This window comes from Cebidichthys violaceus, unplaced genomic scaffold (genome assembly GCF_023349555.1).
Source record: "Cebidichthys violaceus isolate CVI_PGR_0920_01 unplaced genomic scaffold, fCebVio1.0.p SCAF_4, whole genome shotgun sequence".
Lineage (NCBI taxonomy): Eukaryota > Metazoa > Chordata > Actinopteri > Perciformes > Stichaeidae > Cebidichthys > Cebidichthys violaceus.
Window position 1 is genome coordinate 16,250,106 of NW_027176594.1, and position 23,394 is coordinate 16,273,499.

Below are 23,394 nucleotides of genomic sequence, written 5' to 3' on the forward strand. Positions count from 1 at the left end.
TGTGTGATGAGTTCAGATTCCTCATCTCACTCAGAAAGTCAATACAAGTTTATTTTTTATAATTATAAACCATGCAGTACCTAAGTACATCCTGTACTTAGTTAAAAGTAGCCTACACTAAAACAGGTTAGAACTGGTTATAATGTTGCAACCCTGTCTCCTAAAAAACACTAAAATGCATTCTCAAATACGTTTGACAGGAAACGTATTTTCTCCCTGATTAAGTTTGTGTTTAACGTATTACAAATATGTTTAGAATCAACATATCTTTGCCGTTTGGTTTTTTGATTTCCTACAATGCGCTCGACCACGCGTCAGGCTGTTATTAATTAGAAAAATTTAGCTCTAGTCTTTATTCTTTTTCTGTTACTCTTGTTTTCTAAGATGAGAGGTGATTTTAAGAAGCAATCTATTATGACAGTGTTTGCATAGTGACATTACTCTTTTTAATAAATGGGTTGATTTAATTCCCATATATTTTGTATCTTTCTGTGCATAATGATAGCAGCATCTGTCATTGATGTGAGGAACTATTTGTTTAAACTACAACAGTAGTTTTTTCATCTAAACTGTTCTGATATACAATTGCGTCAATGGGGATTCCCAAGTGACCTCATGCGTAATTACTGTAGGTCCATGGCCCCATGAGGGACGTATAGGGACCCCTTAACTGGGAATATTTGCATGTGGGACAAGAAGTTCGTCACTTCACTTCGTCTTCCTCGTCGTCGCTTTTTTACGTCCCAGACGATGCATGGCTCCACGAAACCAGACAGAAGAGCGACCTCGCGCGTGTCTACATTGAAACGACATCTTCATTCTTGAAAACAGGTTGCAAAGTTCAGACTGTCAGGTTTGTTCTGAAATATTTTAAATTCACCAATTTTCATTTTCAACAATGTTAGAACAGCTAAGGAAAAACATTTCCAAGTGCTACAAACTTTTTTAATGTTTTTCTGAATTTTTGTTCAACCTATACATAAAAAAGTCTAATGCTGTAAACTAAAGTAAATTATTAAAATCACAGTGTTGTCCATTCGCATTATGGTGTGTTGTAAATAAGCTTTGACAAATATTACTCTTCTGTGAATAATTGTGCAGAGCGATACAAAGCTGAACTATATCCGTTCGTGTTTACTGTCACTGTTTTGTATGGCTTGTCACAACATTTCCCTCACTTCTCAAGAAGGGGAATTCATAGTCGCACTAATACATGAAATGTAAATGACAGGCAAAGCAGGAGGAGGAAGTAAGGTCAGTGTTTCTCTGACACACACACACACACACACACAGAAAAAGAGAGAGAGAGAGAGAGAGAGAGAGAGAGAGAGAGAAAATAACAACTTTATTATTATAACATATTTCAGAAACATCATTTCCAGAGATGTTCGTGCCTCAAATCCCTGAAAAACAAAAGCTCCCTTTTATGTTTTAGTGTTAAGACAACTAAGCACAGTGACACTTGCCTAAGAAAATAATGAACAAAGCCAAGATATGTCAAGTCATTTCTCACAAGTGTGAAAATAGCATTAAAAAAACAAACACGTCAAACAGATGACTTCCTTTTAGGGGCCAACATCCCTCCATAATCCACATGCAACCTCTTTCTCTCTCTCACACACACACACACACACACACACACACACACACACACACACACACACACACACACACACACACACATATGTAGGAACACACGCCATTGCACTTCCCACCTATAGACACACTAGCAGCCTCCCTCATTGTGCTCACATGCACCTCTTTCATTCCACTTCCTGTTTGTGAGGCGCAGTGTGTGTGTGTGTGTGTGTGTGTGTGTGTGTGTGTGTGTGTGTGCGTGCGTGCGTGCGTGTGTGTGCGTGTGTGTGTGTGTGCGTGTGTGTGTGTGTGTGTGTGTGAAGCGCAGGAGTCTCTGAGCGCAGCAGAGAGCTACAACCAGAACTGTTGCTTCGTCGGTCTGCTCCGCTCGTGCCCAGGATGTGGCTTCGCCTGACGTGTGCAGTGAATGAATGGCAGCGGCACTGAGCCGGAGACACTTTGCCTTGGACTATTCAGACTCATACAACAGGACATGGATGCCGGACGGTGAACTGCAGGTAAGCCAACGGAGGCAGGGGATTTTATTTTGAAGGGCATCGGCTCGCCTGCTCATGTTTGCGTCTAGATATTGCACCGAGTATTTGAGAATATGACGACTTGTGAGAATATGATTTCAAATTATTTAGCTTCATCCGTGCATCTTACATGATGGTGAATTGACATGTTGGGTACTTTTGTCTTTTGAGGTGATTTTTGTCAGTCAACTTTAATTTTGTTTAGACGCACGCGATTGTGTTTTCTAATATCCAGAGTTTGTGAAAGCGTCGGGCGTTTTGTTTTCTGTCAGAGGAGATGATGGGCAGCATCAGCCTCAACACTGATGGGAAATGCAGGGCTGTAGTCGTGTTGACAGCCCCCCCATATGTGAGCTCACAGGCCCCCTATGTGATACCACTTTGGGAACTTCTGCTTTTTCAGATGCGCTAAATGATTAATGCTTTCAATAAACGCAGAGGAAGTAAAGACGCAGAAGCACGTGTCAGGCTCCTGGACGTTATCTCGCTTTAAATGTCTGCATCTGCGAATGGGAACAATTATTTGAGCCGGTGTTATCTCAATGGATGTCAGACATCTTTGTCGCCCCCCCAACCAGCTGTTCCTATAGATTTCTGTGGCTGTAGTTGGTGTCACAGAGCAGGAGAAGTGTGTTTGCTTTGCACATTCACATGCAGGTATGGCATCATTTATTTGGATGGGTTTAAAAACGGCGCTGAAAAGGGACAACCAGGGATGCAAGCAAAGAATCCTGTTGGTTTCAGATTGACAGTGTGTCAGTGGTCTTTGAGGACTCCACCCTGTTGAAACTCAGCTGAGCCAACGCCTGAACGCAACATCCTATTTTACTCCAAGAACCAACCACTCGAACATTTTCTCTTCAAAGCAGGTGTTCTTTTCTTAATCTGAGATTCAGGGCCTTTCAGTAAAAGTCAACTTCAGTTAAAATAAGTCAAATAATAAATATTCATTCCATCTGTGTGGCTTTGCAGGATTTTACCAAGTGCAAGTCTCAAGTAATTATTTTTGTGATTCTGACTCGAGTCCAAGTCTCAAGTTTTGATATCTGTGTTCTGGATGGTTTGATCGCACAAAGTGACAAGTGCAACTTCACCTCTACAGCCATGAGGTAAACACTGGCGAATGTTCACTGGACAACTCTTCTCTCTTAGTCTTCTACTCTTAATAAATACCATTACCATCATTTTTCACCAACAGAAAAGGACAAGCCTTAAATGTTCTGCAGTCCTTGCTGCTGGCTTCCTCGCTGTCAGATGACAACAGAGGAAGGGATCATCTATTCTTCTTAGAAATTGTGAAAATTGCACAACCAGTTTGAATACAATCATCTCCTCCTGTTGAGAAATAACAACTGCCGTGGCAGGTCACGTGTCGGGCTTGAAATAACAATGAAAAGGAGGACATTGACCCGCTTTGTTGTCGACCATCAGATATCAAATGAGAGGATGTTGCAGTGTGATCTGTTTTTTTTAAATTTCAAATCTAGTTGAGGTCGATTGCAGTCTCCCAGTGCAACGCTGTGTGTTATTCACAACATCGCTTCCTGTTTGTCTCTTTACGGCTGTGGTATCGGTAAAATCGCAACTTTCTCATTTACGACTCATACTTTGAGGTCAACACCCCCGTGCGTGTGTGTGAGCGTATTCAACTCCGCACAAGCACAACACACCTGTTGTTGCAAAAAAAAAAAAAAAGAAAATTGTGTTTTTTGGTTTTACCCATATCACATTTAAACAAATAAACAGGATTTGCTTTTCTCCTGGAAATCATGGATACTTGCATCCTCATCCCTTGTTGAATGATCATGAAACCAGTGTGAAAGAGACCGGGACAAGGACTCACTCAGTCCTGTTGGTGTAGCGGAGTCGCCCTGTTGTTTGGAGTTAAGTGTCGTTACCTGACATTACAGCGCCGGATATTTGCATTAATGGTTGTTTCATCTTGTGTTTATCAGGATTTATTGAGGAAGCGAAGTCCAGAGGGCGTACGGAGTGGCTTTCGGTTCTGTAAGTCACAGAGCATCCTCTGTTGATCGCCTTTGTTGCAAAGTGGTAGCAGCGCATGCGACCCTAACATCCAGGGTTCAATTCCGGCCTTCGGGATCTTTGTTGCATGTCATACCCCTCGTTCACTCTTTGTTTCTCCCATTTCTTTGCTGTCCTCAAAGAAAGGTGAAAGGTGAGTTGTTGCAGAAGTTCTAATTGAGTGAGTTTAACGTGAAGGAAAGGGTTGTACTGTAAGCACAGCAAGGTATTGCAGTAAAACACAGGAAGAATCATCTCAGAGTCACAGCAAATCTAAAATGTATTTTCTAAAACTGCCAGCAGACAAAAAAAAAAAAGGCTTAAAAAGTGGAACTTGAAAGTTTATCCATGACCTTGGGAACAGCGGTTGACAGAACAATCTCACCTCACGGCCTGCATGAAGAAGAAGTCCTTGAAGCGTTTCGAAATGAAATTGGAAGTGTCAACATGCACAATTCCACGACAGCTGAGCAAAGTGTCGGCTGATGAGGATCGTGTGACGTGATCGGCTGACACAAAGGTTCCCGCTGCCCTCCGTGATGTGTGGTCTGCTGCACACCGGTCCACTCGGCCTGGTGAGTTCCCACCGGCGGCGGCCGAAGGGAAGCACTTAGTTACAGGAGAGCTTTGGAGTCGGCCGCTGTTGTTTCCTAAAGCCATAAGAGGTCAGTTCACATCCAGCAGGCCAGTGGAGAGAAAGAGGGGAGGGGGGGATATGAATATCAGACTCTATCAATCATTACAAAAATGACAGGCCGCATACTGTATACACACACACACACACACACACACACACACACACACACACACACACAAACACACACAAGCTCTCCTCCCTGGTCTGTGGGAGTGGATCTGAGAGTCCGATCACACCACAACAATAGGGAGGCACCTGCTTCCTCAGCTGAGCAGGGAAGCCGTCTTCCTGTGAGGAAGCAGTTGGTAATGGGATCAGTGGGAGAGATGGGAAGCGGCCTGCGAGGAGATGGAAGGAGAAATAAAGACGCAGGTGGAGTTGCAGCGCTGGGACCGCATAGGTTTATCTGTGAGATGATACTTGTAAGAGAGGGAGGCTGATGAAGAGGAGGAAGGAAAGACTCGTTCTGTGCTGTATCTCAGCAGGGATTGGTTGTTCTTTCGCTACACAAGCGCTGCTTGATATTGTCTGACTTGTTGCAAGTTGCAACCCTTGAAAAAGTGGAAGTGACCTTGTTGACTCTTAGGGATGTGCTGCATACATCCTCTTATGAAACACCGCAGACTCATGCATTTGAAACATGACTAAAAACTCTGCGTAAACAACTATGATGACACTCTGGAGTTGGGATTGACATAGTCTGTCAAAAATCCCAATCAGTTGTAAGCCCAGGCCGGGGGACAGTCACGAATGCGTCGCTATTGGTTTTGTAACACATGGACACGAATCGGCAGGGTTTTTTTTACTCGTCGCTCAGGATGAAAATAATGCCAATGGAAAGTCAACTAGGATCCACGTGGCCATGCAACGGTCAGAGCTGGTGAAGTAGTATTTAATATGGAGTGGTGGGCGGGAGGGAAGATCGATGGGTCCAACAAACGCAGGACCTTCAAGACTTTCAACCATGAGACCCAAAGCATGTCCCAAAGTAATGTGCTTTTGTCGCCTAAACTTAACTGTACATCGTTAGTTTAAGCCCAGCCATGATGTTTTCCCCAAATCTAACTAAGTGGTTTTGTTGCCTAAACTTTTGTATTGCAAAAACTAAATTGTTAAATGAATCAATAGATGCCTTTAAATGATGTTCACATCACTAAAGACTCTGTCTATAAATTCTTTGTGTATATGAATCCATTCCAGTACCATTCTGAGCAATAAGGCTACTGTAAAACGACGCCAACACTAAAACTTGATATCGTCAGCTGAACTACTAGTTGATAAACTTCCAAACAACACTTTCACTGCATCGTGCCACCTCATAGAAGATCTTCACCTCTTTTATCGCCTCTACGCATCTCCATTGAACCCCATCCTGGATGCAGGAGTCATCACGACTCTGACTTATTAGTTCCTTCCACTCTGAGCTGGGCTCTCATCCAGCTCTGTCCGACCCTGACAATGACCGGAGCCCTAAGCGCAAGTGTCCAACGCGCTCGGCTCTATACCTCCGCTCAGTACCACCCAGGACACCTCTCAGACACAATGCCTCTCTGGGGTGGGGGGGGGCGCTGAGAAAAAAGGGCTAAGTGTTTACCTCTGGGGCTGTATAATTGAGCTTCATTTCTCTGCCCTCCTGAACTCCTGCCCTGCCCTTCCACCGGTGTTAATGATGAGGTTGGATGTTTGTACAGTGTATGTGTGTGTGGGTACTGTATAATGTGCGTATGAGCACGCATGAGTGAATATATGAACAATGGGTTGTGTAACACTTTAATAGGTCCCCCGCATCATCATTTTAAGGCAACAGACTCCAGGCAAAAACATTGTTTTTCATGCACTGGTCAACTTTCAGACTAGCAGAATGAACACATCCAAAATACACATTTAGGTGTTTATTTCACTAAACGTTGTCTATTTGCGTTGGTAGATTTCCCCTAAATTCACCAATAGTTTGCATTAGATAGTGGCTCATTTGCATATTTAAACAACATTTCTGAAAACTTGTAATACAAAAATAAAATTGTCTTAATGTACGTAATCTACTGGGGAAGTTATTTATGGTGGCATCTATTAGTTATTTCTTTATATTATTCTGTACATGGCCCACAATCAAAAAAGTGTGTGTGTGTGTGTGTGTGTGGAAGGGTTGTTTGGTGAGTGGGTGCAGAAGAGAAGTGAGTCGTTCATTAACACAGTTCGTCTGACAGCCTTCATTTATTTCTGGCTTTCACGTGAAAGGGGGAATTTATTGGTCTATTGGGAAAGTTTTAGAAGATGTAATCAGGCAAAAATAGTTTTTGATGTCATTGCTCATTTCTGTCCTAATGTGACTAATGTGAGCACATCTGGCTCTGATCAATAAGATCAAAATTATTACGTTTTTGAGAATCTGGCTTTTTTGTACATTTTAAAAACAACAACAGAAACTGCTAAGCTGGTCAAATTCTAAAAAGACAAATCTTTAAAAAAAGCTTCTTTAGGGAAGTAAAGATGTTCCGCTTCTCAAATGTAGTTTCCCAGTGTTTTGCGCACAACATACAGATACTGTATTTCCATGTAAAAAGTCTGAAATGAGGTAAGGCTTTAAAAATATATCAAGGAGGGACATAACGCATAACCATACAAAATCTAACACACTATATTTTATATTAGATTGCAAGTTTAAGGCAATTCCACATCGGCGTTACTTTTCAGACCCGGAGGTTCAGAACCTGGAAGGGGTTTCCCTAATAAATGTAATCCTGATCTAGATCTGACTTTAACCGGATTACATTTACACCTGGTTGTAATATGTGTCTCCAGTGTTCACGTTAAGATTCGCTTGTGTGCGACTTGGTCTCCATGCCACCTCCGTTGGTGGTTTGGCTGATTGGATCACAATCTGTCTCCAGTGTATTTTGGGTGCATTCACACCCGTATTCTCATATGATCAACCACTATACGACTGCTATCCGTTCACCCAAAACATATTTTAATGCAATGTGCAAAGGGGGTCATACTGTACATGCCCATTGTGTTGACCGCCACCTGCTTCTGTACAGAGGTTACTTTTTGGGTCAGATCGTATCAGCTACCTGCTTGTTCCCCCGCAAAAAAAAACCTGTGCCGTTTTCAGGGGAATTCCAAAACCTCACAATGATGTAGTTGCTGGTGGTCACTGTACAGTTTTGAGCATACGTTTTATTTGAAACATTTTTCTCGGTTGATGAAACAGTCTGAGTTGACATGAACGTTGTTGATCGACTCTGAAAGATAAATCTGTCACTCCGCCGATGGGACATCCCCGCTATCTTGTTATGCATATTGCCTCTGATGAGATGTGTTTATATCAGAACTGAAACAACTTGCCACACCTGGGTTGTCCTCAGATGTGAGAAACAGCCAAGTGCTAAATGTAAAAGCTATAAAAGTGAAGTTCAGCTCGACCAGGTGGGTCAGTGCTGAAGACATGATGCACTTACAATGTTGTTGGTCATTCTGGAATTATACATTTGAATGTTTTTCACCATGTCTCTCTGATCCGCAGCATTGTTTCATAACTCTGCTGAGTGTGGTACTGATTTAAAAACTGAAATCAGTGGGGGCTGTTTTTTCTCTTTTATCCATCCATAAAAGTCATGCGGTTTTAATTGTGTGTTGGTTTCGGTGTGCCTGAATGTTGCTGTTAGGGTTAGTTGTATAATTACTCAACATCTACCCGACCAGAGTTTCAATAAGTATCCTGTTTAAAAAACAATCCCTTTGTGTATGCTTTTGTTGTATGATTTCATATTTAAATATATCACAGAACATTATGGATAATGTAGCTCAAGACTTTTCATAAAACTTGCTGATTTGAGGCAAAACAGGCGTTTTAATCGTATGTGATTGGACATTTCAGGTACTATGGCAACAGAATAGCAACACAAACAGACGCCGTCTGTTTTTCCTTCCCCTTAGAAATGTCCCATCTATGGCAATGTTAATTCTATTATATATCATATTTCCTTACATGTAACATCAAAATGCTTTACATTTAAAGACAAAGTATAAAAATATAGGCATAGAAAAAAGAAAATAGGTAGCATAAACAACACAAATATAAGTATATGGTAGCATATACCAAACAAGTTCATACACAGTGTGTTATGGTTCGGGTGTCTTTTTAGACTATTTTACATACTTACCGGGTAATCTGCCGTCATGCAAAAATGACGAGATAAGGATACCGTTCATGAATAGAGAGGAACATGTGAACATTATGCCCACATTATTCAATCGAATTTGAAGACGATATTCCACAGAATGCATGAATGTATTATATTCTGATACTTAATATCGGCTCTGTCTCCTGTCCCTCCGCAGAACCTGAGCGGTGAAGATGCAGCACACCTCATGCACGGAGGACAGGATCCAGCATGCTCTGGACAGGTGTCTGGACGGGCTGAGACAAAGCCCCACAGCAGCACAACATTGGAACGGTAAGACACAAGAGGCTACAACAGTGATGAGGACTACAGCTAAGCTTTGGTTTAAGATAAAGCATGTAACAAGAATGTTTCTGCACTGCTTCAATAAAGATGACTGCATTTATGTGGGAATTATGATGTATATTTTCAGTTAAAACCTTACAGCTTAGAAATGAGAACTTTACACAGAAGCAGGCTTGTGCAGTGTGTTGGATTCTGCGACATCTAGCGGCGAGGTTGCAGATTGCAGATTGCAACCAACAAAAACTTCTGTGTGCCAACGAGAAAACGCAAATGGCCCTATCTAGAGCCAGTGTTTGGTTTGTCCCTTCTGGGCTACTGTAGAAACATCGCGGCTGGCTCCATGCAGAGGACCAGCTCAGTATGTAGATATAAACGGCTCATTCTAACGAAAACGCAACGACTTCTTATTTTCAGGTGATAGTCAACTAAAGAAAACACACTTATAGTATTATATTTCATTTCTGTCAATTGATCCTCTTAAATGCTAGAAACAGTTTTTTTAAGAATGATTATAATCAACCTTTTTGACAGCAGACATTTTGACATGTCATAGAAGGAAAAGTATAGTTGTATTTAATATAATTGATGATGGTTGCATTCCACTTAGGGGAGGCTCTGATATAGTGCGTGCTATATCAGAATCAGAATCAGCTTTATTGGCCATGTATCCATACGCATACATGGAATTTGACTCCGGTTTTCACATTACTCTCAACGTACATACATGGAATATACAACTAAACAAGAAAAATATGAAACAAGGACATTAAAGACAACAAAGAAACAGAAACTAAGCCACTTAACAAAACAGAGCTTTTGGTAATGTTATTAGTTCCACCTGTGCATGTCAAAATTAGTTGGTGGTTCAAACCTGTGCACATGTGCCTCCGCCCAGTCAATGTAAAATTAAATTAAATTTTCATGTTTTGTGGCTGATGCTAATTTCTGCAAATTTTCCTGCATATTTTCCTCCTCTTCAGGCTGGTTTTGTGGATTTTAGCAAGTCATGGTTAAACGTTGTGTGATCCTCGTTACCCGAAGAGGTTGGAAGGAGCCATACGTTTCCAAAACATGTGGTGCATTAGCAGAGTACGTTAGCACGTCATTAACTAGCGTTAGCATTTCTATGCTACGCTAGCTGCTAAAAGTTTACCGAATGCACATGCTGCTATAGCTTTTCAATGATTGTTACAGTGAATAAAGAGGAACAGTGTTGTTCCTTAATTCCATTGTCTTCTGTCTCGATCACCAGGTGATGTTGTGGTTCACTTTTACACTGTGATCTGTAGGCTTTAGCGTCTATCTTTATCTGTTAAACAGTTTTTTCTGAATCAGTTTGACATCCTGAATATATACTTCAAACGCTTACCGTTAACCTCTTGTCTGATTTTCTCTGAAATGGCTTTTTTTTTCTTCCATGGTAGCAACGTGGGCCGGTGCTTCTCGAAGGGTCAGTCGAGCAGTCTTGCTCGGTAGCTCGTAGATCTGTCGTTGAGCCAAACCTGTGACCCTCTGTTTCTAGGAAGGTACAAGCGACTTTCTCAGAAATATCGAGTACACATAACGTTTTGTTTATAGTGCTGCCTCGAACAGAGGGCAGTTGTTTGTTCTCACTTTCTCAACACAAGAGCAGCGTGTGACACGCAGCGTGCGCGGCCTACAAGTATATGTGTGACCTAACTTGTTGTTGATGACACCGTTGTCGTCAGATCATCGCGGGGGAACGTGTTTTTGGGTGCTGGCGGAAGTTGTATGAATAGACAGCTGGGAGGAAGTGGTTGCCCAGACCGCAGTGTGTGAGTGAGGCATCATGGGGCAGGAGTTACTGTGGTGCACGGTGTGAAAACAAGACACAAGATTAAATCAGCATCAGCCTCCCGCATGTCAACCAGTGCCAGATAGAGTGTTGCATAATTACACAAACATGTTCGAGGGTTTTATATCCCGATAGACTGTGATGATGTGATTTTTACATTTAAAACATGCTAGCTGAAGCTGGAGTCTGCTTTTCATGTTTTATTCTCCTCCTCACTTCATAACTCCATCTCCTGTTTAGACGATTTCCAGGGACTTGTATGTTGACTATGAGTGTGATTGCATTCATATGAACTTAAGTACTGAGATATTCAAATGTACATCTCAAGAGGATCATTTCAAACTTGCAGCTTCATTTCCAGTACTGGCATCTTTTCAAAACAAACCTGTGGAGCTCTCCAGCAAATGTGCAAAACACACCGTTGTGAGATGTTAGATATGACTCCCGTGTGCAGAGAAATACTGCAACTGACACGTTTCTTGGAAAAACATTTCTGTGGAACCGGAACAAGTGCTGATGCGTTACTTCCTGAGCTCCTCAGAGATGCAGTCGGAGCCGTTGAGACCGAGGGATCAAATGGAAAGTAAGGTGCTTGTGAGGAGTCAGCAATCACCGATGTTTATGAGCCAGATAGACGTCAGATTGGTGTGGTTTCAGATGCTCTCTGCCGTTGTATTATCTCAAGTTTCCATTTCACACTTTTATAGAAAACGTCCAACGGAAAGTTTCCAGTGGGCCATTAATGATGTGTGGGTCTTGTTATCCCCAATTCTTTTTTGTAGATTTCACTTTAAATCCTCTTCATTTTACTTTTGATTATTATTATCATATTTAGATGTTGAGTCCCAAAACAAGTCTTTTGAGTAAGATACCTCACCTCTGTTTTCTTGCAGCAGGAAATCCGTCCTGCCAAAACATCCTAACTGAAACACGAACAAAAGGTTTTTAAAAAAAAACACCCCTGAAGTGCACCAGCACTGACAGTATGGACTTTAAAGTTCTGCTGTCAGGACTTCAGTACAGTCTCAGAACCAAACACAAGATTTCTAACACTTACTTTATAATCAAGGTGCTGTGCATATGAAGACACTAGATGCAATTTCATTCCTAAACGCTCAGATTTTTTTGATTTCACAGCTGAAATGAAATGTCTTTCAGGCTGCAATAAATAATAAGCGTTTGTGTAATTGTTTCCAGTTGATGTCATATTATGCAGAAAACTGCTGCTCCGGTTGGATGTCTGTACTTTTGCTGTAAGTGAAATGGATGTGCAGCAGCAACAATATGAAATGAGCAGTTTACATCAGACTGAACTTCATTCAAAAAAGAGAGAGCGTCTATGTTCATGGTCTACCGTATGCCATCTATTCAAGCTACAGCAAATTCTCACATATTTTGATATTTGTGTCACCGAGTGAAGCTTGCACACCATTGTGCGTCACTGTATGTGCATAGGCGAACCCACTGGCTGACTTTGATTCACATTGAGCTGGTTCCTCCTGTATATCATCAGAAACCAAAACCACAACGGTCTGTGCTCTCAAAATGTCTCACAAATTAAATAGTCTACCTAATGTCGGCACTGGAGACGAAACACATTTCTGCAACATCACACTGCTGACCATATACAGATATAGCTTTACAGACTCCCGCTGCACTAGTCAGCAGCAGAGTGCAACAAAAACTGACCCGGGATCACGAGTGTGTCTGCTAGCTCTGTTTTGAGCACAAACAGTTTTTTTTAATTTATTGCCCTGGCTAGTGGTGCTGTTTATTGAATATCCTTAGTGATGGACTCTGTCTCCTACAGGTGTGCTGCAACCCTGACAACATACAGTCTGTTGAAGTGCTTGATATATGCATGTGTACACTGATAATTCATTTTACAGCCATTATTTTTTTCAACCCGCTGATGATCTATCATTACAAGACCGTGCAGTGTGGCGCAGCATTGCTCATATCCACAGAGCTTTATTACCGCCGCAAAGGAGGTAATAAACTGTTACTGCCCGATTTTCAGGAAACTTGGTGGAAGGGTGTGGCATAGGCTAAAGGAAGAACTGGTTGAATTTTGGAGCGGAGGTCTGCTCTCTCTGAGTGGCTTTTATAGTTTTGAAAGTTGTTATGGGTAAACTCACAGCTTGAGAGGTTACAGTACAATAAGCAACTGTTTTTTTGGAGTAAAACTGTTGTGGTGGGTTAAAACATGTGACTTCCGTCTTCTGACACTTTCTACGTTTAACATGTGTGCGCTTTTGCATTAACACAAGTCCACATGTGCTGCCTTTCAGTACTGATGTGCTCTGCGGGTCAGTCGATGAACCGCTGGAGCCTGGAGGAGCTGGTGAAGAGGGACCCTGAGAACTTCCTCATCCTCTTACAACAGATCATCAGGAAGACCAAAGAGGTGAGAGGTCAAAGGTCAAGGAGAACATAATTGTCAACTGGCGATGTCCTCACTGCTGCAAGACAGTGCTGTCATTTCTGAGTGTTTGGCCTAATCAATGCTCTCTTTCTGTCTGCCTCAATGTGCGTTCAGGTTCAGGAGCAGTGTCAGTATGAGCTGGTGGCTCCTCTCGCTATCATGTTCTCCTCCACGTTGCTTCAGGTACATCCAGATATTATCACCTCTCAGTACCAATCCGAGAGTCACACATGTGGAAGTGCCCTGTCAAAAGTTTTGTTGGTTCCTCAATGCAAAACCACTATGACATCATTGGATATCTGATTCATTGATGTATTACTGGTTGGACAGAAGAGAGAAGAAATAGCGACTGTTTGATTGCTTCATGATCAGGTTAACATGATTCTATAAATGTATTCTTACACTAATTACTAGTGTACTAATTACAGAAATGCAACATACTTCTTGTGAGTATTTTTTTTCAGTAGGAACCCGTTTAACCCCAGAGTTCAGTTTGAGCTCTGTAGCAACTGGTAATGTTACAGCTTTGAGGTTTTGTAATGACGTGACCAATGTGCCTTTAGTTGTTTACTGTCATAAAGCCTGTAATAACGCACATAGTACAAATACAGTGGCTAATGAAATCACATTATTACACTAAACTGGGTTACCTCATATAATATGTGACATGTTTGTCATTGAAGATGTAATATTAAAATCAAACAGTAAGGTAGTAAATGGCAAAGAACAAGAGAAGTGACATCTAAGCCAATATTGTTATTACCATCGTCTGTTTAAGTTGTGTTGCACCCTTTCAAAAGGCATAAAAGCCAATTAAAGGGAGACACTTCAGGTGAATAGGGTAACAAATAAATACTAATATATATATCACCATAAGACTGCAAATTAGGCATTATCATGATTTCAGGAGACTGGAGTCTACAGATGCAAATAGACAAAGTAGTAGTAAAGGAACACCTAATGTGTATTTTGAATGTTTTCTCTCCGCTAGTCTGAAAGAAGATATTATGGAGGCAAAATTGCAGATGGAGAGACAACAATGTTTTTGCTCGAAGTTTCTCCCCTAAATGTACTAAATGGGTGTAATACATCACATTAACAGGTTTTATTACAAATCTGATCCATCAAGATTTAATCCAAAAGGGAGGAAAACCTCCTCTCTTCAGTAGACCTGAGTGGTTGGTCCACTAATGCAGGAATCCATAAAGTTATTGTCAAAGTTGAGGATGCCCACTGAAATAACTGATCTGTGCCTCGGTTGCAGACACCATACTGTCCTCCAGACACAGAGCTGCTGGAGGAAGCCATTGAGGTGTTTCGCTGCTTCCTCACATGGCCCGAGCCTTACTGCAGTGTGTGTAGAACCCTCCTCACCACACTACAGCTGGAGATCAAGGCCCCAGGTAAATATAGATGGGTTCGTTTTGCCACTGTGTGTGTGTGTGTGTGTGTGTGTGTGTTTCTGTTTCTATCCCAGTCTGAACTGAGTCTCTGGAACCTTACTGTTGTCTTTCAACCCTGGTAATCGCTCTCCCCCTAGTGACAAGTCAAGGAAATGCATTTAGGGTGGCGCTGATGTAAAAAGGCACTGCTTATGCCAGAAACACCGGTAGCAACAGCATCAATGACAAAACAAAAGAACGTTCAACACATTTGAACAACGTTGCTGAAATTCAGTGGAAGGGCCAAAAGCACAGAATGCAGTCCTTTGTTGATTTTTCATTTAATATTTGTGCTTATCTTAACTTTTGTAACTACAGTGTTAAACTACTGAACATGATGAGCTGCTTTAAGGTCAAATTAATTCAGCGCGGCTGCTTAGTATTCAACTGTATTTCATGATGCTGTAACGTCATGAATAACACTGTGTTCTTGTCAAGTTTTTAATTCAGAAACCATGAACAGATGGAAGAGAAAAAGAAGAAATTTATTTTTCTATTTTCCTCACAGGGATTTCCTTTCAGAGACTTGTGAGAGAAGAACAGTTCCTTAACACCTCCAGCCAGAGCTCCAAGACCATGTAAGTTCACACAGTAAAAACAAACTGTACTCTCTATAGACTGTAAAACTATAGAATATGCTACATGTGCTCTATGTATTCATTATTTAGGATTTATAGTAGAATGAGTAGCTCCTCAGTTTCTCATGCTCAACAGTTGTTGGTGATATTCGGACGGTAAGAGTGCACACGTAAAACGTTCTCTTCGATCAGCGGCCATTTCATGAGGATCTATTTTCAGTCCAGTGCAGACTGTGTGTTATATTTGCACCTTCTGCTTTCTTGCTAAAATGCATCATTTACAAAAAGAAAAAAAAAAACATGTCAGTGGTTCACAGTAACTTTATCTGATCTGACGCCATACCTTTGAAGTAAAAAAAAAAAGAAGGTTGTCCACAAAAATAATAACTCAATTTAGATGGTTTGCACTTCCTGACCTGAAAAGTCCCTTTTCATCCCCCTCTCCACCCACCCAACACCACCGCCATAGCATCCCGTTGCATCGTCGTGTGAATTTGCATACAGGTTCACACATTACCAGTGACATTATCTGTGTGCTGCCTGCAGGACCGTGCTCCTGATGAACCCGCGCGAGGTGCCCGCTGACTTTCTCTCGGTGGCTGAGCAGCTCAGTCGCATTCAGCACTCGCAGGGAGACACCTACATCAAACTGATCAAACACGCCTTCCAGTCCACACTAGGCTCCAAATACCCGCTACACAGCATCCACAGAGCCCTGCAGGTATGTGCTCACAGCTCTGGACCATGAACTAGAGTCTATAGTTCTTAAACACAATTAAACGATATTTTGAGTATAACTTTTGTTTAAAATTTCCTTTTATGTTAAGGGGGTAGAATTAGAGAGTCAAGTGTCATTTATAGAGATATGAGTTAAAACTACATTTCCCTTTAAACCCTATTTAGATGCATCTCAAATGAACACCAGTAGTTTATAGTATTTCGAGATAATTGCAAAAGAGAGTTGCATTATATACTAACATGGAAGCAATATCAAGGAAATGTTTAGCATTACGTCTAAAGAATTAGCCGGGTTACAATGCAGGAATGACTCGAGACACCTTTACTATACCATCTCGTGAATACACTTTGCAGGCAAAAACTGTGAATGAATTGGAGTCGATCTTCTCCACGGTGAGTGATGTCTTAGAGACGGCCGCTGCCATGAGTGACCCCCTGAAGGGCCGCAGTCACGTGATCCAGGGACTTGAGCAGCTGAGGGAGACCATGAGAATACCAGCATCCAACGGAAGGAAGTCTGATGGTAAGCGGGCATATTTTATGAACTGGGGGATATAAACACACTGTATCACATTATAATATTTCAGTTTCCAGTGGTTATTGCTCTGAGAGTTATTTTTATGTCCTCCCTTTCAGGAATGCTACAAACTCTACCTTTGCCTACAGCCAAGTGTTACATGTTTCACTGGGAAACAGACAACTTTGGTAAAGTATTCTGCATGATACTTTATTGATTCATACACAGGAATATCTTTCTGCTTTGAGCGGCACCAGGAAATCCATTCCCTGTTTTTAATATGACAGAAATACAAACCATATTTCTATTTATTTGAGTATTTCTTTTTATCTTTCTAATCGCTGAATGGGATTGATATTTGTCTTTTTTGATCCCTGCAGATGTTCTGAACACCCTTTTGGAACACGAGCCTGATGACCAGGTCATGAATGGGCAAGCTGAGGAGGAAGAGGAGGACGACATTGATGATGATGATGATGAGGAGGAGGAGGAGGAGGAGGAGGAGGAGGATGAGACGGAGATTGATGTCGAAGAAGACAGGGAGGACGAAAACAAAGACGAGGATGAACATGGAGTGGAATTGCCTTCCATGTCCATCATCCCTAATGGCTGCATCGCCAATCACCGTGCCTCCACCTTCTCCACCATCTCCTCCCTGTCCACCGCCTCCAAAGACTCCATGTTCTCCACCTTGTCCGTAGCGTCGGAGTCCTACGCTCCGTCCCTCTACTCTGTCACTTCGGGCGGTGACAGTGACTACTTTGACGACTCCGACGACTACATCTGCTCCTCCCCCGTTGCTGAAAAATGCTCGCCAAAGTCCGTCAACAAAGCTTCGGCCCGGTTCAGCCAGCACCTGTACCGACTCTTCATCAAACCCAAGAGACCTCGGTCGCTATCTCGGGCCAAAAGCTTAGGAAACACGGAGTTGAAAGACCTTATAGTGGTGCGAGAGAAGCGCTCCAACTCTCTTCCACAGCAAGTCCAGTTACGCTGTCCTGAGCCCTTCCTCCAGCCACAAAGTCAAACTCTCAGACACGTCTGCTTCCGAAGGAGGCCCATTCTCAGCAGCGATGAGGACAGTAAGAACACTACGCTGAGGGTGGTGGTGTTTGGTGCTGATCGTGTGGCAGGGAAGGTGGCCCGAGCCTATAACAGCCTGAGGAGGAAGGAGAGTGCGTGTCCACGTCTCAGCAGGGCTTTCAAGCTCCAGTTCTACTTTGTGCCCGTGAAGAGGGACTCGGCGACAGGGCCGAGGAGTCTGAAGTCTCCTAGTCCCGTCATTCAAACTGGATCTCCAAAAGCAGCGGCCCTGTCTAATGTGAGTAAGAGCACTCAAACCAAACGTCATACATTGACCACAAGGTTTTGTTCATGACATTACGGTCATTTAGCAGACGCTTTTATCTAAAGCGACTTACAATTCAGTATCTATCTAACACCGTAGACGCAGCTACGGGAGCAATTGGGGTTAAGTGTCTTGCTCAAGGACACATTGACGTGAGAGCAGGAGCCGGGGATCGAACCGCCGACCCTCTGTTTGAAAGGCGGCCCTGCTCTCCACTTAGCCACATGACACCGTATCAAATTCCTTTTATGTGTAACGTACTTGGCAATTAACGGTTCTGGTTCTGATTTACTAAGCTGTCAGACCTGAGTTGTACAGGTTGTAATTGTTGCTTTTGCTAAAGCAGGAGCTTCACCTCACGGGCGCAGGGGACAGCACCAACGACATTGCCCATCTCCTTGGTATGTTGGACCCTTGGTACGAAAGAAACACCCTTGGCCTGCTTAAGTTGCCTGTCAACGTCATCTGCCAGGTACAACTGAAGTCCAACTTTCACACCGCCTAAACAAAACTCAACCTCTCACGTTCATCCAGCTAAGAACATCTCCAGTGTAGTTTTATTATTACTCAACCAGTATGTAACTGTTATCATGCAGATAGATAAAGCCTGGAGCGTAAACACCTTTCAAGACGACATAAGTAATTCTGCTGTATTATCGTGTGAAGTATTAATGAATTGTTTTGCATTGCTCTGCAGCAAACCTCAAAGACGGAGTCGGAGTCGTATGATGGTTCCTATGAGCAGCATCTGCCCATCCTGGCCGACTTGGTCCTGTACTACTGCCGCTATGCTGCCCGGCCTGCTCTGATCCAGCTCTATCAGGCTGAGGTCAGTCACACTCTTACACACAAACATCACACACAGCCATGATAAACTATACGCATCGCTGCCAGGGGCCTACATTAGACACATGTAAGCCCCGGTATCCAGTCTTACTGTGAACAAATGCAACAATGTCCCAAGTTCAGTGATTGATTGAGGAATCCTTGGTGTTGCAGCTGACGTTAGCTTGTGGTGAGAGGAGGACGGAGGTGTTCGTCCACTCCCTGGAGTTGGGTCACACCGCAGGAACGCGAGCCATAAAGGCCATGGGTGAGTGTGACACACAGGCGAGGCACACGGAAATGCAATGAATGCAATTTTCCACGCACTTTAATGCATCATCGTTTTTTATGAGGTTGAAGCTGAACTACATTTACAATAGCGGAACATCATGTTATTTCTACATCATGATTCAGTCTACTTCTATTTTTCTAGTTTCACTTGTCGCTTACAAATTTGGGGAAAGCTCTTTATGCCTCATGCCCGCTGATTAGTTGCACCTTCTGCTTTCTTGTTAAAAATGTTTTATTGTCATCGACATTCTGTCAACAATGCAACAATTCCAGTGTTCATTTTGCTCCACTTGTTTATAAGTCTGAATGTTTGCAGTCATATTTAACAGTACTGTAGCAATATTATTTTCAAACGGCATAGCTGAAACACTGCTCTCATGTATCACTAATGTGTGTGTATATAGGTGCTGCCAGTAAACGCTTTGGTATCGACGGTGACCGAGAAGCAGTGCCTCTAATGTTGGAGGTGGTGTACAACAGGGTAAGCTGGTGATTTGGTTCCCTATCCAAATAAAAGTCTTGAAATTGCACTTTACAGAAAGAATATTCTTAAATTACGAGCAGAAAATATGAGCAGAAAAACGTCCCGTTATCTACTTTTGGAGACTGTCAGAAGGTTCTCCCCGTTTACCCTAATTCAACTGGTTTCGGTTGTGGTCACTTCTCCACCCACAGGAATTGACGCATCGAAATCGTGTGGCAAAATAGTCTGGTAGACAGTCACGAGCACGTGCCCCGTCCTCTGTGGTCTCTGTGGTGGGAAGCATTACAGACAAGGCAAAAAAACTGCAATAATCGCATCCCTTCTCCTCCCATTCAGGTGGTGATTAGTGGGAGAAGCCAGTGGAAGAGAGAGACCAAAGTCTGTACGTCAGTAAACTTCACCAAAGCATGCAAGAATCCCGAGGCACTAGGTACGCTACTGCCACTAAAGCTACGTGCTGAACTGTGCTGGATAGAGTGCTGCAGGAACGGGTCCTCGAACCTAGAAATGAGTCTGTGTTTTTGCACTTCCGGTTCCCTCGTCTCAAGGCCAATGGGTTTTTTGGAACTGGTATTAGGTTTAGATACCTGAAATAAGGTCTGTGGTGGACGAACCTTTTTTGAGGGAACCAGTGCTATGCCATCTCTGCAGCACTCTATTCAGGCCGTACATTAGCTACGTAGAGATTCAACATAACCTAATAATTACTGTTTAGGGATAAAAGGAACATTTGTCATTAGTCAATAGTTCAACAAGCATTTGTGTCTCCAGTTAATGTGAAATTGAAATCCCTTTTGGATATATTCCTTTTGATACCCACATTTTGTAATTATGGAGCAATTACTGTCAGGTGTGTAAGTGTGCTCACAATGTAATCAAAACGATCTCCGTCAGACTCAAAGATGGAGTGCCTGCAGCTCACGATGACTGAGGTCCTGAAGAGACAGAACTGCAAAAGCAAGAAGGGCTACAACCAGGTGAGCGTGACATCAGCCTGTCGCGGTGGTTTGTGGTAAAAAAAAAAAACGCCGTAGCAGCAGCACGCTTTTAACAAACAACTCTGCAACACATTCTCTATTTAAATACAAAGATCTCTGTCAGCTTGATGGAACGAAAAGCCACAACACAGGCAAGACTGGCGTGTGTTCTGCCTAAAGTATTATTTGCTCAACATTGCAGCTTCATCGCTTCACTTCGGTTAGATGCAGAGGTTTTGATTTGCAACCGTCGTTTTGCACCTCAGCAGCTTGATCGGTCTTTAGCTCAACGCTCTCTTTACAACCCAGGGACAAACACAAATGCTTCAAAAACAAAAGTAAAACTACTCAGACAAGCTGCAATAGCAATGGACATCATGTCAAATGATGTGCAAATATATATTGCACAAGTTTCAAGGAATTTTCCAGACATCTAGCGTTTCTTTTTTTTTTTTTTTGTGTGTGTTTTCTTCATCAACATGTTTATTCATGAGGTGCCATGCATTTGGTTTTGCTCTGTTCTCTGTCCTTTTGTAGCAGCTGAGCGTGACAGAGGTGAAGGTGGACAAGGTGCAGGTCAGCGGTGCTGGAAACACAACCTTTGCTGTATGTCTGGACCAGGATGAGAAAAAAATACTGCAGAGTGTCACCAGGTCTGGACACACACACATACACACACACACACACACACACACACACACACACACACTCACAATGAGAAGTGTCCTAAACACAATCATTTAAAACCTGTCCTCACACACACACACACACACACACACACACACACACACACAGAGGAGTTGATGTAGACATACAGAGTGTCTGGAAAAGAAGTGGTACACCTCAACCTTTTAATCTTTCACTTCTGTAAAGTGGTGGTAGTGTAGCTCCCCTAGACCGGCTCCCCGAACTTTTAACAGCTTCATCTTAAATAAGTTTCACATGTCAGAGAAATAATTTCTCGTCTCAAAGACAGATGAGACAGGCTTATTATTTCTTGACGTATTCTCACTGCAATTTCATATCTCAGCTGCATCCTCTGTGGCCAGAAACCAGTTTCCTCTCTGAAAAAACACGTGAATAGAAACACACACATACTTCCACCATCCACTCACAGGTCACAACCCTCGTAAGTGTTGTTGTTCATCTACCCCATGTGTCTCCCTCTGTCCCATATAGATGTGACATATCAGTCTGCTACAAGCCTGACAGCTCCGCCGACTGGAGGCTAAGAAAACCCCCGAACTCGGCCCAAATCCAGCCTCTCAACCCCACCTTCTGCTCCCTCCTCTGCCTGCCCATAGTCACTTTCAGTGGGGCTCTTCCCTGAAACTGACCACTGGTTTGAACTGGGTGGTTTGAAAGGAAATATTCTGCCGACCTATATATATATATATGCTCTCAATAGCAGACACAGACTGAGGCTGTGGTCAAGTTCACATGATGGTGGCCTGAAACGGCAGTGGGAAGCAACACGATGGAAAGAGGGAGAAATCAGGGAACAGCAGACCCGGCCTGTGATCGCCAATACGAAGACATATCAAAGAACACGGGAAAAAAAAGAACGACTATCTACAATAGTTCTAATGATGCGCAGTCCAGCTTCCTCTGTGCAAAGCAATCATTAGCCGTTGTTAAGGAAACTGTTGAAATTACATTCCAGGAGTTTCAGTTCCTTTTTTCTTGCTGACGGAGAAGTGACCATACATACCCACAGTAACATCAGAATGTAATTTGGTCAGGGTGCATCTACATGAGTTGAAATAAGCCTGGAGATCTCTTACCAGGAGATGGAATGTTAAAATGTGGACATCGTCTTCGAGTCACAGTTTGAGAACTTGTCTCTGGATGAACCGACATGGGACATGGAGGACCATTTGCTGACCAGACTGAACTGCGAAATGCCTCCATTAGGGGTGATTACGGGACTATGTGACTGTATCTGAGAATGGACACTATGGACTTACACAAAATGTCAATAATATGTTTGTAAAATATTATATTGCATGCTTTAACTTGAATGTTACACCATAATGTTTCATGTCAGTCATAAATGGGAATTTAGTGATAACATTTCTCCTAAGGAGTTACTGTTTTAACTGGAGTTTTAAATGTGACCATCAGGGGTCTCTGTTGACATTCCAACCGACTTCAGTTGAAGTAAAGCTTACTTTAACATACCGTAACTGTAGTGAAGTCTCACTTTGTAATAACTGTAATGGAATTTCTGTATAGACCATATTTTAGCTCTCGCAAAGTGCTCACCTTTATTTCATCAAGGGCACAGATGGAAAATATAAATTTGATATTGTGGTGCTAAAAAAATACCTTTATAAAAAAAGTAACTGATTCGTTGCACTTTGCATAATGTTTGACATTTGAAATATGTATATAAAATTGCTGTGTTGCTGTAAAGGGATAATACCCGGATCACCTGACCGAGACTGAAATGGTAGCACTGCAGGTAAATTTGAGCACTTGAACATTAGATTAATAAATTAGGTACTTTTATGTTCAGATAATTGCCCTGCATGTCTTCACTATTGCAAATGCATATTTATAATTGTGTGTGTATCATCTATCTATGCAATGGAAATCAATCTTCATTAAAATGTATGTCTTTAATCCTCATCATGATATTTGCTTTAATTTAAAGAGGTTTCTATATTTCTATCTATCTATCTATCTATCTATCTATCTATCTA

At 42.3% G+C, this 23,394-nt stretch overlaps 1 protein-coding gene across 3 annotated transcripts; it reads left to right on the top strand.

Annotated features, from left to right (window-relative positions):
- The first annotated feature begins 1,419 nt into the window (after positions 1–1,419).
- On the top strand, positions 1,420–23,320 carry pik3r5 (phosphoinositide-3-kinase, regulatory subunit 5). 3 transcript variants are annotated; one of them, XM_068727312.1, is made up of 18 exons: positions 1,420–2,096; positions 9,121–9,236; positions 13,356–13,471; positions 13,604–13,672; positions 14,754–14,892; positions 15,440–15,509; positions 16,056–16,230; positions 16,602–16,770; positions 16,884–16,952; positions 17,145–18,085; positions 18,456–18,584; positions 18,810–18,941; positions 19,112–19,205; positions 19,633–19,709; positions 20,049–20,142; positions 20,607–20,689; positions 21,227–21,342; positions 21,869–23,320. In XM_068727312.1, the coding sequence occupies exons 2-18, from the start codon at positions 9,137–9,139 to the stop codon at positions 22,017–22,019; spliced, it is 2,724 nt and encodes a 907-aa protein (XP_068583413.1). In that variant the 5' UTR covers positions 1,420–2,096; positions 9,121–9,136; the 3' UTR covers positions 22,020–23,320. The 3 variants fall into 3 exon arrangements, with proteins under 3 accessions (XP_068583413.1, XP_068583415.1, XP_068583414.1); XM_068727314.1 differs by having other exon boundaries at positions 21,230–21,342; XM_068727313.1 differs by having other exon boundaries at positions 18,459–18,584.
- The last annotated feature ends 74 nt before the right edge of the window (positions 23,321–23,394 follow it).